The following is a 14,164-nucleotide window of genomic DNA, read 5'->3' as shown; positions in this document are numbered from 1 at the left end:
TGCCACACGCAGAAGTTGAACTACTACTTTCAGCAAGTAACAGAACAAAATATTGCTATTTTCCCCTAAGTGCCCATTCATCATAAAAATCTATCACGACTCAGAAACGACACAGGACAAGGAGGGAATAAGGAGGCTCCTGGTCAGTTTGGCCTGGCAAACGTACGCTATGGTGAATGCTTAAAGTGACCCTGTGCTTTGCTACGTGTTCCTAACATAACGTAGCCACTGAGTCTTACTGGCAGGGAAACAGCTCCGCGCCTTTGGTTACTCAAATAAGAAAATGAAGGGTCAGATAAATTACACAAAGCAGTAGGAATAATATATTTTGACCCAAACAGCGTCGGGCCCAGCGTTTAAGGAGAAGACTGAACGCAGGGTCTCATTCCTTTGAAATAAGGCTTACGGCTGCTCCAGCTTCAGCGCGAGCAATAACAACGCAAGGACCACGCTGAAATTCCCAGCTTCAAAACGGTTATTTTCCACGTCTCAAGACAGGTCGAAAAACAGCAGCCACCCCCCAGCTCCCCCGCGGCGCTTACCGGGCCGTACGGTGCACTCCGCTCCCACTCGCTCCCGCTGGGCTCACGGCGCGGCTCCCGGCAGCCGCGCGGCGCCGCCCCTCACGCGCATCTCCGAGCGGCCGGAGCGCAGAACCGTGCGCGTGCCCGAGGGGCTGCGCCGCGGCGGGAACGGGTTGGCAACGGACGTGTGTAAAGAGCGGCTCGTCTGCGCGTTCTTTTTGTCCCTTTTTAATTTAAATGAAGTATTTCGTCTTTTGAGTCTCGCGGCATCAGCCTTCTCTCCTGTTCCGGCGCTCCTTCCCGCAGGTAGGGCACGCGTCACGGGGAAGGCTCGCGCAGCGTGCTCTCACGAGCGGCTTATGCAAAGGAGCCTGTGACTGAGGACGTGACAGACTAAACCATTTCCTGCCCAGGGACAGCGGAAGGCCACCAGGCGATCTGCCATCAGGAGAGTAGGGAGCGCCGGCTACCCGAAATTTGCCCTCCGTGTACCGCACTACCCTCAGTCACACGCAGCCACACCCGATCCCGCGGCACAGCTGCCCCGCAAAGGAGGGGACGTGGTCCTGAGTAAACCACGGCGGTAATTACAAAGGAAACGGTAATTATACAGCAAAAACTCGTGCCGGTGCACTGGTACTGTTTGGTCTCCGAGAAAAATAAAAGCATTTACACTGAAATGAGATTGCCCTTGGATTTACTTGACGTTTTACCCTGAGCCATTAAGAGCCGACCATCAGACTTAGGGAAGTTCGTACCGGTGCCTATGGACATACATACACCTCGAATCACCTCGAACACATTGTCCACAATGACAACAAAGATTGAGCAAAAGGTAAACAAAAAAATCTTAAAGAATTGCAACAAAATATTTGTGTCTTGCTCCTCCTTCCCATTCACAAACCTCACGACAAAAGAAAAACGTAGCTTTAAGAGAAAGGAAATGATTCATTAGAGATTTCAAAAGCAAACTAATGTACATTTCTCATGTGAGTCTTCGGACATTACATAACATACGTAACATAACATACGTGGAATCTTCAAGATGAGGAAGCTTATACTCTGCCTCAAATACTGCAGAAATGCTTTACGCACAGTTCAGAGTCCCGGTGATGGTACTGCTTCCTCCCCAGCCTTGGGAACTCTTGGATGGGAATGCAAAAGAAACCTGGAACATCACAAAGATGTGTTACCGGCGTGAAGAACTAGAACCTAGCAGTGATGTGCTTTCTTTTGACAACCGAATTGAAAAATGGTGAATAGTATAAGACCTCTGAGTATCTGAAAAGAAACTCAGCAGGTATAGGCTGTATTAATTTTAAATTACAATAAATGAAAAATGATAATGTAATACTAAATCCACACAAAAAAATATGTCACCAACGCAACCTCGTTGAAGAGAATGATGGAAAGAACTACAGAAAAGTAACAGTGATAATAGTTCAGTTCTGAACGCTGTTACTGCGTTGCGAGACGCTGTTGGATTTTGGTCTGCTCAAAAACAAAAAACTGTACAAACAGAAAATCAACAGACAGTCGCTCATACGGAGGACAACAGTAATCAAACATTCTAAAAACACATTGAGCCTTTAACAACGTTAATAATGGCTTTGTGACATATTCTAAACCAATGTATTATTCTAATGATTTGTTTAAAGAAAAGGATGACGTCTTCACTGTGAGCCCAGCACAGCTCCACATGTGTCAGTGAAACACTTCTAGCTCAGACAAGCTAAGGAATTGTATCAGAAATTAAATGAATTATATGACCTTTGAAGGGAAAGCTCAAAGCTGCCTTTTCATTTTAGGAAAGTTAGTTGCAACTGTACCCAATTGATAACTCATCTTTTTTTTCCCCTGAAAAACTGCTACTTTTTAAATTAATAGATTAATTCAAGCTCTGAGCTCTTCCCCAAACCTATTTTAGGTGAGAAAAGTTACAGGTGGTCGAGTGCTATGGGAAACATTGCACATAAAAGAATACAAGAAAGGATACACTCTGTGTGGTGGTATTATTGCAGTTTTTACACAGGAATGTTTCAAAAGAAGAACAGCAGAATGTTTGATTTTACTTAAGTCTCAACATCACACACGCACACAAACTTTCTGCTGCCTATCATAAACAAAAATGTACAACTTAATAAAATACACTTTTGGCCCGCTGTGAGATTTGATGAAGTCTGGTGAACTCACCGTCACTAGCTCTGTATTCAAAAGTAAATCCATCTTTTGGACTACAAGGACAATAGCAAATTTCAGTTTCTTTCCTCAAGTCTTTGACATTTTACAGATTCCCTTTCTCCATCAGATCCAAAACCCAAACACGTTTCCGCTCGCTGCGGGCTTCACAGTCATATCTTCTCTACAAAGACGCTGGCGACCTCTCAGCATCAGTTTCTTCTGCATAACCCTTATACCAAAAAAATGAATTTAAGCCACAGTAAAATAGTCACCCCAAATATCAACTGACATTTTTGTCCGTTCATCAAGAAGAAGGCATTTCAGTTAGCAGTAAGTCACCCAGTATGTTTATGATCCGTTATGTGTTGTTTTCTCTACAAAAGACAAATTATTGGTGGAGAAAGTAATACATACTTTGCAATAACATTTATTAATTAATCACAGCTTCTTTCTGTTTTAAAAAAAAGCAAAATTTTAGCATAGCAATTCAATTCAGTTTTCTTACAAAACAAACAAACAAACAAACAAACAAAAAAACACTGTGATGCAGTACAAATCTGACTTGAAGTTCCCTGGGTGCATAAATTTCAGATTTATATAATGGAATTTTACTTCACAAATTAGTGTGACACCAAAGCAACCCACGCAGACTTTCAGATGTACAAATAAGTCTCGAGTGTTTGCGCATTTTAAAAAACAACCTTCTGAGTCAATCATCAATCTGATTGATAACATAGTAAGCACCTGGTTATTTTCCTTACACAAGTCAAGTATCATTTAGAATGTTTAATAAAGTCAGAATCAAATTTCCGAGCTGGTTGGAAAGACATGAAACGCATAAAAGTAGTGTTCAGAGTTCAGTTCTAAAGATCTCCACTGGTAAAAAATACTTCAAGTTTCTTTTTTCCATTTAAGAAAACTTAATTGACATTCTTCTTATCACACGCTATAGAAAATAAGGCAAACACTTTTTCTTTATTTAACTAGGAAGGAATAAGAAAAAGAATGGAACGCTTTTGCACACCCTTGTTCCTAACAGCTTGAAATCAAGGCTGATTCATCTGCTTTCAACAAACAGTACAAAACACCTGTAAAAACAACTCATTTAATCTAACTAATTTAATCTAACTTCTTGAGATAACAGCGTTGTTCCATTTTTCTTTGCTTAAAAGAAAGGTGGATGGCTATGCTATGGAACATAAGGATGGGAAAGAGCAGTGGTTACGTGGTTATGTTCTCACTAATATTAGGGCCTCCAGAATGAATTACAGATAGAATGCAAAGGAGTGAGTGAGAGGGAATTTTTTATTTCTTCTTGCTGCAGCCAAGGTAAATAGTAACCTGATAACAGAATGCCCTTTAAACTTGAAACTCGAGAGGTTCTAATGGGAACAGCGTTCAACTGGTTTTAATTGTTTCATTCGGTTTGTTGCCCAGTTTTACTGTTATATAACAAGTTCAATCCCATTTACTGATATAAAGTGTGTCCAGTGGGAGTAGAGTTCTGCACGTCTAGTTGTGGTTTGTGGAGAATTAAAACACAAATAAAGTTTTCGGTGAAGTAACTTGAGTTGCAAAACACTCTGGGCATTGCAGCGTTTGTGAATACCATTGAAAATTCAGTTAATCATTTACGGAAGTGATAGTCGGGGGGTTTTTGCAGATGATGGAACCTATTGATGGGGACGGTAATGAAGATGAGATTTAAGAGCTGTTTTTTCTTCCTAGTTTTGATGAATTCAGGCAAACTCTTTGCAGAAGGTAAAAATGCTGAATTCTTTTGCTGATAAATATGCAACGAATGTAGAACGTGCAGTTTAAGGTTCTAAGGCGGGGTGTCTTTCATATCTTGACCGAGAATAAAGACCACTTTTTAAATACAGCTTTGTTGCAAGATCGCTGATAATCGTGGATCAGTTGTTGCTGTTGTCTGAGCTACAGATTCACATGTACACTTTGAAGGTGTATAATGGAAAGGTCCAGATTTCTATTCAGAAGTTTCCTCGGGAAATGTATCATCTGAGCTACTTTGGGGCAATACACGAATGGAAATTTGCCCTCCTAGACATTATGTACGCTGGCGTGTCTCAGTAATTGGGCTGTTCTGGCTAACCATCGAGCAGAAGAGCAGAAGTTAAATGGTGCCTGCAGAAGTTAGCCTCGGGTGGTGTTTCACATTTCTTATCCCCGTTTTCAGTACTGTTTGAAATTCCTGGGTCTGTCTAGAATACGTACTGCTTGAACTGTGACTTCTGTTCTTAACCTCCCTTCCTTCAGTGAGTCACCTTCCGTATTACCTCCTGTTGGTTTGTCGTGCTGAATGAGCAGCTATCGCATAGCTAATTCTTGCTGCTGTTTCCACTTCACTTCGGTCTGTGCATCAGAATGGTTTTTCAGTAGAAGGTGCTCATGCTTACATATTCTAGGCTATAGAGAGTCAAATAAATGTGCCCTGCATCCATTTTGCCCTGTTCATAGTAGGAAGTTTCATTCCACTGATTGTATTTCTGTGAACCTAAAGAACGTAGGCAGATATATTTTTGAAGTATTGTAATTTCAGTGTGTATTGTAAGACTCTTCGTGCCAAGGATGAGGTTTAGTAAAAACATATAGTAAGTATGATAACTTTAGAACAATACTATTTTCATTTAACAGTGACTGCAAATACACCGGCTTTGACCTTGTAAGCAGTATTTCATTCCCTTTGTAAGTCTGAATCACTCCAACTGTTTTTAAACAAATACGTTCTTAGATGGGATGAGATTTTTAGTGAGAAATACACGTGTTATGTCTTTGCAGATAAACTTTGTGATTTGCCGCACGTAGAAAATGGAAGGATTGCCCCATATTATTACAGCTTCAAAGGTTACTATTTCCCTATGCGTAAAGGAAAAAGCCTTTCCTATTCTTGTGTGGCTGGTTATACTACTGAAACCGGGACTCAAGACGGAAGAATAACTTGTACAGCAAAAGGATGGTCTCCAGTGCCACAATGCTACAGTGAGTTAGCTTCATTTCATTATTGCCTCTAGCAGAAAACTGTTTTAGCTCAATTTCCTTAAGCAACAGAATAGCAGGGATAAAAATGCCTAGGTTAGGTCGAGCTGAAATCCGCTATGTATATTCATACATTGAATTGTTTAACACTAGTATATGTTCTAAGGACTCTTACCACATATGCTTTTTAAGAATTTCAAGAAAGCTGCCCAGCGTAACTTAATTTGGGAAAAATAATTGCCATTTTAGTTGCAGACGTGCACCTGAGCCTCCTTAGCTCCAGAGTGACATATTCTGTGGTACTACTGTCTGTTCAATGATTGCGGTAGCATTTCACTAAAACAAGAAAATGAATTTGGATGGAGAGTATTTAAAAACCCCACTTTTTGCCTATCAGAAACAATATTACATTAATTATTGATTCCTAACCAAACTGTCTCCTTTCATTTAGAAAAATGTAATAAGCCTCTTCTGGAACATGGCATTTTTTATGGTACAGAAATGTACTTCAAAATACATGAGAAATTACAATACAAATGTAATCAAGGGTACCACGCTCCCAGCGGTGGTACTGAAGATACGGTGCAATGTCAATCAGATGGATGGTCTTCCCAGGCAAGCTGTACTAAGAAAGTTGGTAGGATTGTGTTTCTCTCCTTCTTATTTCATATATAAAATTTATACTTTATTAATTTAATTAATTTATAAAATTCTGCTGTCTTTCCCGTACCTGTAAGGTCAAACTGCCTTTGTAAGGTTATTTGAATGTTCCTGAATTAGGTTCCCATCTGTACCTCACGTGATGAAGTTGTCGGATGTTTCACGCTGCTTGTTTTGTGAATTGGTATAGATAAAATTGTGGAATCGGTATAGGTGAGATAATTTTGTTTCAAATAAACCCATTTCTGTCCAAACTTTGCACCCAAACAAATGCTAGAAAACCTATGTAAACTGTTGCATTTTTAATAGTTCATTATTTCCAAAGACTGCCTCAGACACGATCACTTTAAAGGGAAATTTTAGATGAGTAAGCTTAAAGGGGAAAAAAAACTCCGCAACAACATTACATGTGTCGTATTCATTTAAGAGTCATGCCAAGTGCCCGAGTTACATCATGGCACCTACTTCACGACCCTGCGAGAGCTCCGAGTGAATGAAGCGCTGCTGTATAAATGCGATGAGGGATACCACGCTGCAGGAGGAAACACTATAGGAGAGGCAGTTTGTCTCGCTCATGGATGGTCCCTTACTCCAAACTGCTCGAGTATGTAGTGGACTTGAAATGAATTCTTTTTGAAATGCGACATAGCTTACAACTGAATAAAAAATTTATGTTTTATCAACTGTTGGGATAAAAAAGTTTTTTATGTTTTCTCCCTAGAAAAAACCTGCCCCTCCTTGGGTGTAATAGAACATGGAGGTTTCTATCCTGTGAAGAAAATCTATGAAGAAGGAGATGTTGTTCATTTTTTCTGTGAGAAAAATTATTCTTTCCGTGAATTTGACCTGATTCAATGTTATTACTTTGGATGGTATCCAGATCCTCCAGTGTGTGAAGGTACCTTATTTTTACATATTTGTAATATGCAAAATTCTCCAGCGTATTCTTGAAATGAAATGCTTTCTTTCTGAATACAAAAGAAAAATAAGCTCTTGTACCAGTTTACAACCTAAGTAGAAATAAACTGTTAGCTGAAGAGCACGAAGCCTAAATGGTGGGGAAGAGGAAATGGCGATTGGAATTAGGCTGCTTTCGCCTGTTCTAGGTGGAATCTAACAATCGAGCGGGTACTGTTACCTGCTATTGCTTCCACGTGTTGTTTCCTGGAAAAGTGGGAATAAGCAATTGAGGGGAAGTTGCTCAGCCCTTAGAGTTCAAGGTAAACCATGTTTATTATATTAATAATCCTTATTTGAAGGATTATTCAAGCATGTGTAGAGGCTTCCTGCGATGAGAGCATGCCTCTCGAGGTACTAAGAACAGTTATTTTACAGCATTTCTCTCTGATGCTTGAGGAGGAAAGTATATATAATTATTTCTCCTTAAAAAAACCCACTACTGTTTTAAGTGCATTTTTAAGTAAAATTGATGTTTTTGAATTATTTAGGTTGGAAGAAAGACCCTTAAGATCATCAAGTCCACCCTTGTCCCTAAGCAGCACACCTACACATCCAGGGGCTGTGACTCCATCACCTCACTGGGCAGTGTCTTCCAAGGCCTAACTGCTCTTTTCATGAAGAAATTTTATTCCTAATGTCCAATCTAAACCTCCCCTTGTGTAATTCGAGGCTGTTTTCTCACTTTCTATCCCTTGTCACATGAGAAGAGAAACGGATTATGTCCTTGCTGCAGCCTCCTCTCAGGTGGGGAAGTATCCCGTCTGCCTTCTCTTCTCCAGAAAACAAGCCTAATTCCATCAGCCATTTCTCACATATCTTGTTTCCCAGTCTCTTTACCAGCTTTCAATTAACTCAGTATCCTTCTTGTAGTGAGGAGCCCAAAGCTGAGCACAGTACTCCTTTGTAGTTGATCTAGTAGAAGGTAATGTGATTGGTATGAAGATGAAATTTATGTTCCTTTCCTAGAAGGCATGCTTGGGTTTAAAATGCGATAAAATCTCTCAAAAAAAAATGATGTCAGTATGTTCCTCAGCCCTGCATTTGTTCAGAACTGTTTCCTGGGTGAGCACAAAGAAAGAGAGGTGCTCAGGAGAAATGAAAATGTGGCCTAAATCTAATTTTGAGGCAATACTGATTACAAACCTCATTTGAGGAATGGAAATGAATCACTGCTTTCACTGCTTGTGTAGTATTAGAATTGCTACATCAGCTGTGTTAAGTATTGTATTAATGGATGGTGTGGAGAATCTCTGTTACTTGAATACTTTGAATGAACATTTTACTGAGTACACAAGAAATTATCAGTTTGTTTATAACAGTGCAATATCATAATACCTCTCTTTCATATTTGTTGAAAGTAAAATCCCATTTTTGTTCTAAATCTTCATTTTAGTAAATGAGTTGGGTAGATAAGAGATTCCTCCTCTTCTAAAAACATAGACTCGCACACTGCACGGTGAAATGAATTGCTCTGCTTACAGTTTTTCTTACTGAGAAAAAGAATGTGCTTTTTATTTTCAGATGTAAGAAATAAATGTCCTCCGCCACCACTGCCTCCTCACGCCCGTATCATCGCAGTTAGGAGAACATATCACAATGGCGACAGAGTTCGTATACAGTGTCGGAGTGAATATGAAATAAGAGGATCTGGGGAAATCCAGTGTGAAAAAGGAAAGTGGACGTCACCTCCTATCTGCATGGGTTAGTACCTCTGGCAGCCGAAATAATTCTTAAACAGTATCTTAATGTTCTCAATAGTCACAGTTTCCACACCTGCAAAGCTATTTGTCCTCCTCCGATAAATGCTGATAAATGCTTGAGAGTTCGAGTGCTGCACACTAAGAAAGAGGATGAGCTAGATTATTTCTTAGTGTTTTTCTTTTTCTTTCTCTTTTTCTTTCTCTCTCTCTCTCTCTCTCTCTCTCTCTTTCTTTCTTTCTTTCTTTCTTTCTTTCTTTCTTTCTTTCTTTCTTTCTTTCTTTTTCTTTTTTTGTTAATATTTGAAAATGGATTATTTTCAAGGAATCTGGTTCTAAGTTTCTGCTGTGATTTTAGGATCTATGGATAAAAGGGAATCTGAGACACCAGCATTCAAGGCAGATGCGTCGATAAGGGCAAGCGAAACGTATCACAGTGAAGAAATGAGTAGGTGAAACATGCTTTTCTATTTAATGGGAAATCCAATGCTCTCTAATACTGTTACAGGTATTTCATGACTAACCTTATTACTCTTTTGCTACGCTACCATTTCTCACTCTTGAAGATGTTTGCTTATTCTTCATGTATTGTTTTAGCAGTATGCCTGAAGGAAAGAACATTCTTTCATATTTCCAGAGACTGTGAACTAAACCGATGTTACAGTGCTGTATATGTAATTTTCTTTCATGCATTAGCATTTAACAGCAATCATTTTGTATTGCTTCTGTTACTATTGTCTGAATGTGCAAATTCAGGAGTATTTTGCTGATCCTTTATTTAATAGTTCACCGAGGTTTATTTTGAACTCCATGTGGGTTTAACATTTCAAGCAACAAATCAAGAGGGTCTCACGCACCCAAACGACAAGTCCATATCGACTCTAAACCAGCAGGAGTTAAGAGTGGACATAGATGAGAAGTGTAGAATGAATAAAAACTGCCTGCACTTCAATAGAGTAATTGTGGACCTTGTCAGACACTTTATTTGTATGCAAATTTTGGATCAGACTCCATTGCTATTCAAATACTTCACAGTGGTGACATCATTTTAAAGATTTGATTATGTATCTTCTTACCTTGTATTAGAAATACAGCAAAACTGTACCTCCCCACCAGTGATTAAAAATGGTGTTCTCCTTGGCCCTTTATTACCGAGTTACAAAAATGGTAGCTCAGTAGAATACGGTTGCCAGCGTTACCATTTTTTGGATGGACCCAGTACTGTTTACTGCAAACAAGGAAATTGGACAGAACGGCCTACTTGCTTGGGTAAGCCTTACAGGAAAAAAATACAATAAATGTATTCTTCTTTCCTTCCTGTAAAAAAAAAAGGATCATTTTTCCACTGAGATCCATTGTTAAATGTATTGACTTTAGGTTTCTAATCTACTGTGATAATGCAAATAAATAATGTATCTAAGATTTAGTTATTTATTTCAAAATGAGGCATGCCATATGTTTAAAAATATTTATAGAAAACATTGTATCAGAAGTTTGTGTTTTCTGGGAATTACTGTTCAGTGGGTTTTTTTCATTTTACTTTTGTTACTTTAGTCCATTTCTTTACTTTTGTATTCTTTTCTTTTTAATATATTCAAAATGTTATTTCTCACAGAATTCCAAAATATTTTAGTACCGTGGGATTTTATTTCCTTTTTTTCCCAACTCCTAGAAAAAGGAGCTAAGAAATTGCTCGATTGTTTTTATTTCCTAGATCCGTGCATTCTTAATGTAACTGATATGAACAGTAACAACGTAGAGTTGAAATGGAGACAGGAAGAATTTGTCTTCCTACACGGTGATCTCATTGAGTTCGAATGTAAGCGAGGATACAAATTTCCCCATACTACCATGCCATCCCCTGGGAGAACTCAGTGTGACCGTGGAAGGCTGAAATACCCCAAATGTATTTTGCAAGGTAAAACAATGCTTTCCATTTGTCCTTTTGATTTCATCAATCTTAGACCTATTCAGAAACATTTGCTTTAGCGGTACAGGCCTACAAACTATTGTAAATGGTAATTAAAGTTTAGTATCTGACAGATATCCTTACCTAATACAGATAAATTGTTAAATTTGTGTAGAATATAGTTGCTAAATATATACAAGCATAATAAAAACAAGACACCTTCCTCTGGTGAGAAGGCAAGAGAAGGGAGGGATGAAGTAGAAGCTCTGCTGTAGAAAGACAGCTGTAAACACTGAAACACATACAAGAGGTTTCTCATTGTTCAGAACTAACACTGATTTCATTCCAATTTGAGACGTAATGTAGAAGTGTTGAGAATAAACTGAGTTGATGTTTATGTAGTGCCGACACAATTTAAAGCTGCTGATCTGTTAGTTTCTTACGCTGAATGTTTCACACAGATTTTTGACATTATTTCAGTTCCCACGGAAAAATGTGACTCTCCACCATCTATTGCAAATGGAGCTCTTACTCTCCCACCTCTGGCCCAGTATGACAATGGTTCTTCAGTTCAGTATAGTTGCTCTGATTATTACTTCTTGCAAGGATCTGAGAGAATTTATTGTTCCGAAGGCCGGTGGACTTCACCACCACTTTGTATAGGTAGGCACAAGAAGATATATAAGATATATAAGCATTTATTTCTGGTTGCTAGATGTGACCTATTTATAGATTGACGCTCAGTATTTATAGAGTGAGCGTTGTCAACTGGAACATCATTAAGATCTCGACTGCATTTTTCAGTTAGAAAGGAATGCATGTTTTAATAGAAGCAAGTACAACCTTGTTTGGCTTTTTTTAAGTAAGTACATCTTACGTGCCAGCTGTGTCCAAAAATACAGTGATTTCACTTATGATATCTTAAGAGAACGGGGAATAACCTGCCTTTTGAGCATCAACTCTAGTCACAATAGTCTGATTTCAAAAATAATTGATTTATTAACACTGAATATATCTCTCTTTGTTAGAGCCGTGCACTTTGTCAAAGAATGAAATGGAAAAAAATAATGTGCTGCTGGAAAGTTTTTATGAGAACCAAGTTTACTTTTACCATGGAGAATATGTCGGATTTTATTGCAAACAGAACCATGTTGGAGCAGAATCTGGTGCGACTTTATTTCAAGTGCAGTGCAAGAGAGGACAGCTAGCGTATCCAAGATGTGTCGAAAGGAGAGAATAGGTAAGTATGACTTCAAAAAAAATGTATAGGAAAGGTATGTATGTGTTCTTTACCTACTATTAATGGCTGCACTAAGGTGGCCTCCTACCTTCAAGATGACTACAGTTGACTTTGAGAAATGAGTGTTCAATGGCATTGTTGAATCTGAGTTGAAGAGAGAGGGAAATGAAAAAATGTTCTGTGGACTGAGGACTGAGTATACAGCAGCACAATGCAATATTTCAGACTGCATGTGGAAATGTTAGGAAGAAGAATTTTGTGAGGCTTACAGTTCTTCTGCCAGTGCTTCTGTTCAAGAGAATGTCAAAAGGAGTATTTGTGTTTGTGGAACTTGGATTTTAGTTACCTTGTGTAGGCAGTACACGTGATGAATTGTTTATCACTGTATTCAGCTTATTGCTGCATTTTCACTAGGACTGTTTTCATAATACTGCTTACTATTATTAACATTGCTCATATATTGTCAAGATTTCTTCTCATTCTGTTGCTGTTATTGCATTCAAAGTTATGCATTTGTTTTACTACCAGATCTTCAGCTCTGGCTGAAGCCGGGGGGAGGGAGAGCTCCCCTTTGGCAACAATACATGGCAGACGAATGCCATTTGTAAGGCTGTGAAGATGAGCACATAAAGTAAATAATGTGCTGCAGTAGCCTACTGCTTTGCACTGAAAGTACTGGCAGTGCTTTTCCTGTCATCTGGATAAGGTTTGGAAACAAGAGGCTTCATCAAAGTCGAAAAACAAACAAACAAACCAACCCAACATGCACTTCTTCTCAATATGAACGTTAAAATACACTGTCTACCTCTCTCTCATTCCCACAGTGCAGACAGCTAAATGGAACCCCTACGCAATATGGAGCACCAGCTCTTCCCCCAGGACACTTCTCTGCCTTACATGACCCATGGTCCTCTAACAGAAACTGAGTGAGAACACCGCTGTCAAGTCTGTATATTAAATGGCATTAAAGCTCAATTTCTTCTCTCTCTTTTTTTTTTTTTTTTTTTTTTTCCTTCCTTCTTTCTTTCTTTCTTTTTTTGATAGTCTAAACAGAAGCTTTAATAGCTTCTTGCTACTCTCGATAGATTTATCTTGTGCAGAGGTACTTGCACCCTACACTGGAGTCCTACTATTCTAGTGGACCTTCAGCACTGATTCATCCCAGTCTTCAGCTGAAAGATTCCCTCTTCCCCAAGTTCCTGCAACAAAAGACCTGTCTGTGCAAAGGGAGTCAGCAGGCCTTTGTTCTCTTGAGATCTCATCCCAAGAAGTCATGTCCAATTATTTGGTGATTAAAGTAAGGCTTTAGCTGTCCTGTAATTTCCCTTATCAGCAAAAGCAACAACAGGAAAATCAGGTACTACTTACTTGCTCTATTTTCTTAGAACTCAACTCATGTTTATACGTTACACGAATACCAAGACGGATAGACTCCATTAACAGTACACAAATGCAGTGTATTGTTTTGTTCATTTTCATGAGCTTGGCTGAACTAATTAGGTGAAGTTAAAGAAAAATCTCTCTGTGCTGAAGGCATCTCGAGGTCAAAGAATCATCCCTTGCTGCGCCAGCTGCGTGTGCTGTGCATGCTACCTTTCAAAACATTCTTAGGAAAGTGAACTTCAAGAAAAATGAAGAGCATATCTTCTATGAAGCTCTATCAAGTAGGGCAGAAAAAACACTCCCCAGTGAGCAGTACGCCAATGCTACATAAACACATTAGCTGTTCCTACCCATCAGCTGCAATATGTCACCCCTGGATCAATTACCAAAAAAAGAAATGAAGCACAAGCCTCTCGGATCCATCAGTTCAGCAATGCAGGCTCACCAAAAAATGAAAAGGATGGCAGGTCTCATTTCAGGACCTGGACTGAAAGAGTTGTGCCTACCTACATCCTGAAATCCCAGCTAGTTACTTCCATCCCAGCATCTTGCCTTTCCACCAAATAACACGGAAGCTCAGGTCCTGAGTAGGAATCGGGTTCTGTGATCCAGA

The 14,164-nt window shown here is 39.1% G+C and overlaps 1 protein-coding gene across 1 annotated transcript; it reads left to right on the top strand.

Annotated features, from left to right (window-relative positions):
- Positions 1-4,359: 4,359 nt before the first annotated feature.
- LOC116230551 (coagulation factor XIII B chain-like) lies at positions 4,360-13,144 on the top strand. The gene is made up of 12 exons (XM_090146137.1): positions 4,360-4,466; positions 5,505-5,705; positions 6,154-6,339; positions 6,790-6,966; positions 7,084-7,260; positions 8,844-9,023; positions 9,378-9,467; positions 10,106-10,288; positions 10,734-10,937; positions 11,409-11,591; positions 11,957-12,168; positions 12,993-13,144. Exons 1-11 carry the CDS (start codon positions 4,385-4,387, stop codon positions 12,166-12,168), a joined length of 1,875 nt encoding a protein of 624 aa, XP_090002263.1. The 5' UTR covers positions 4,360-4,384; the 3' UTR covers positions 12,993-13,144.
- The last annotated feature ends 1,020 nt before the right edge of the window (positions 13,145-14,164 follow it).

Source organism: Phasianus colchicus, chromosome 9 (genome assembly GCF_987193195.1).
Source record: "Phasianus colchicus chromosome 9, bPhaCol1.hap1.1, whole genome shotgun sequence".
Taxonomy (NCBI): domain Eukaryota; kingdom Metazoa; phylum Chordata; class Aves; order Galliformes; family Phasianidae; genus Phasianus; species Phasianus colchicus.
Note: the sequence above shows the minus strand (reverse complement) of the source record. Positions and strands in the feature narration are given on the sequence as shown.

Coding starts and splice junctions, on each gene's coding strand:
- LOC116230551 (XM_090146137.1), top strand. CDS start 4,385: ATGGGGACGGTAATGAAGATGAGATTTAAGAGCTGTTTTTTCTTCCTA. Junction 9,024..9,377: donor GTCACCTCCTATCTGCATGG/GTTAGTACCTCT, acceptor CTGTGATTTTAG/GATCTATGGATAAAAGGGAA. Junction 9,468..10,105: donor GTATCACAGTGAAGAAATGA/GTAGGTGAAACA, acceptor ACCTTGTATTAG/AAATACAGCAAAACTGTACC.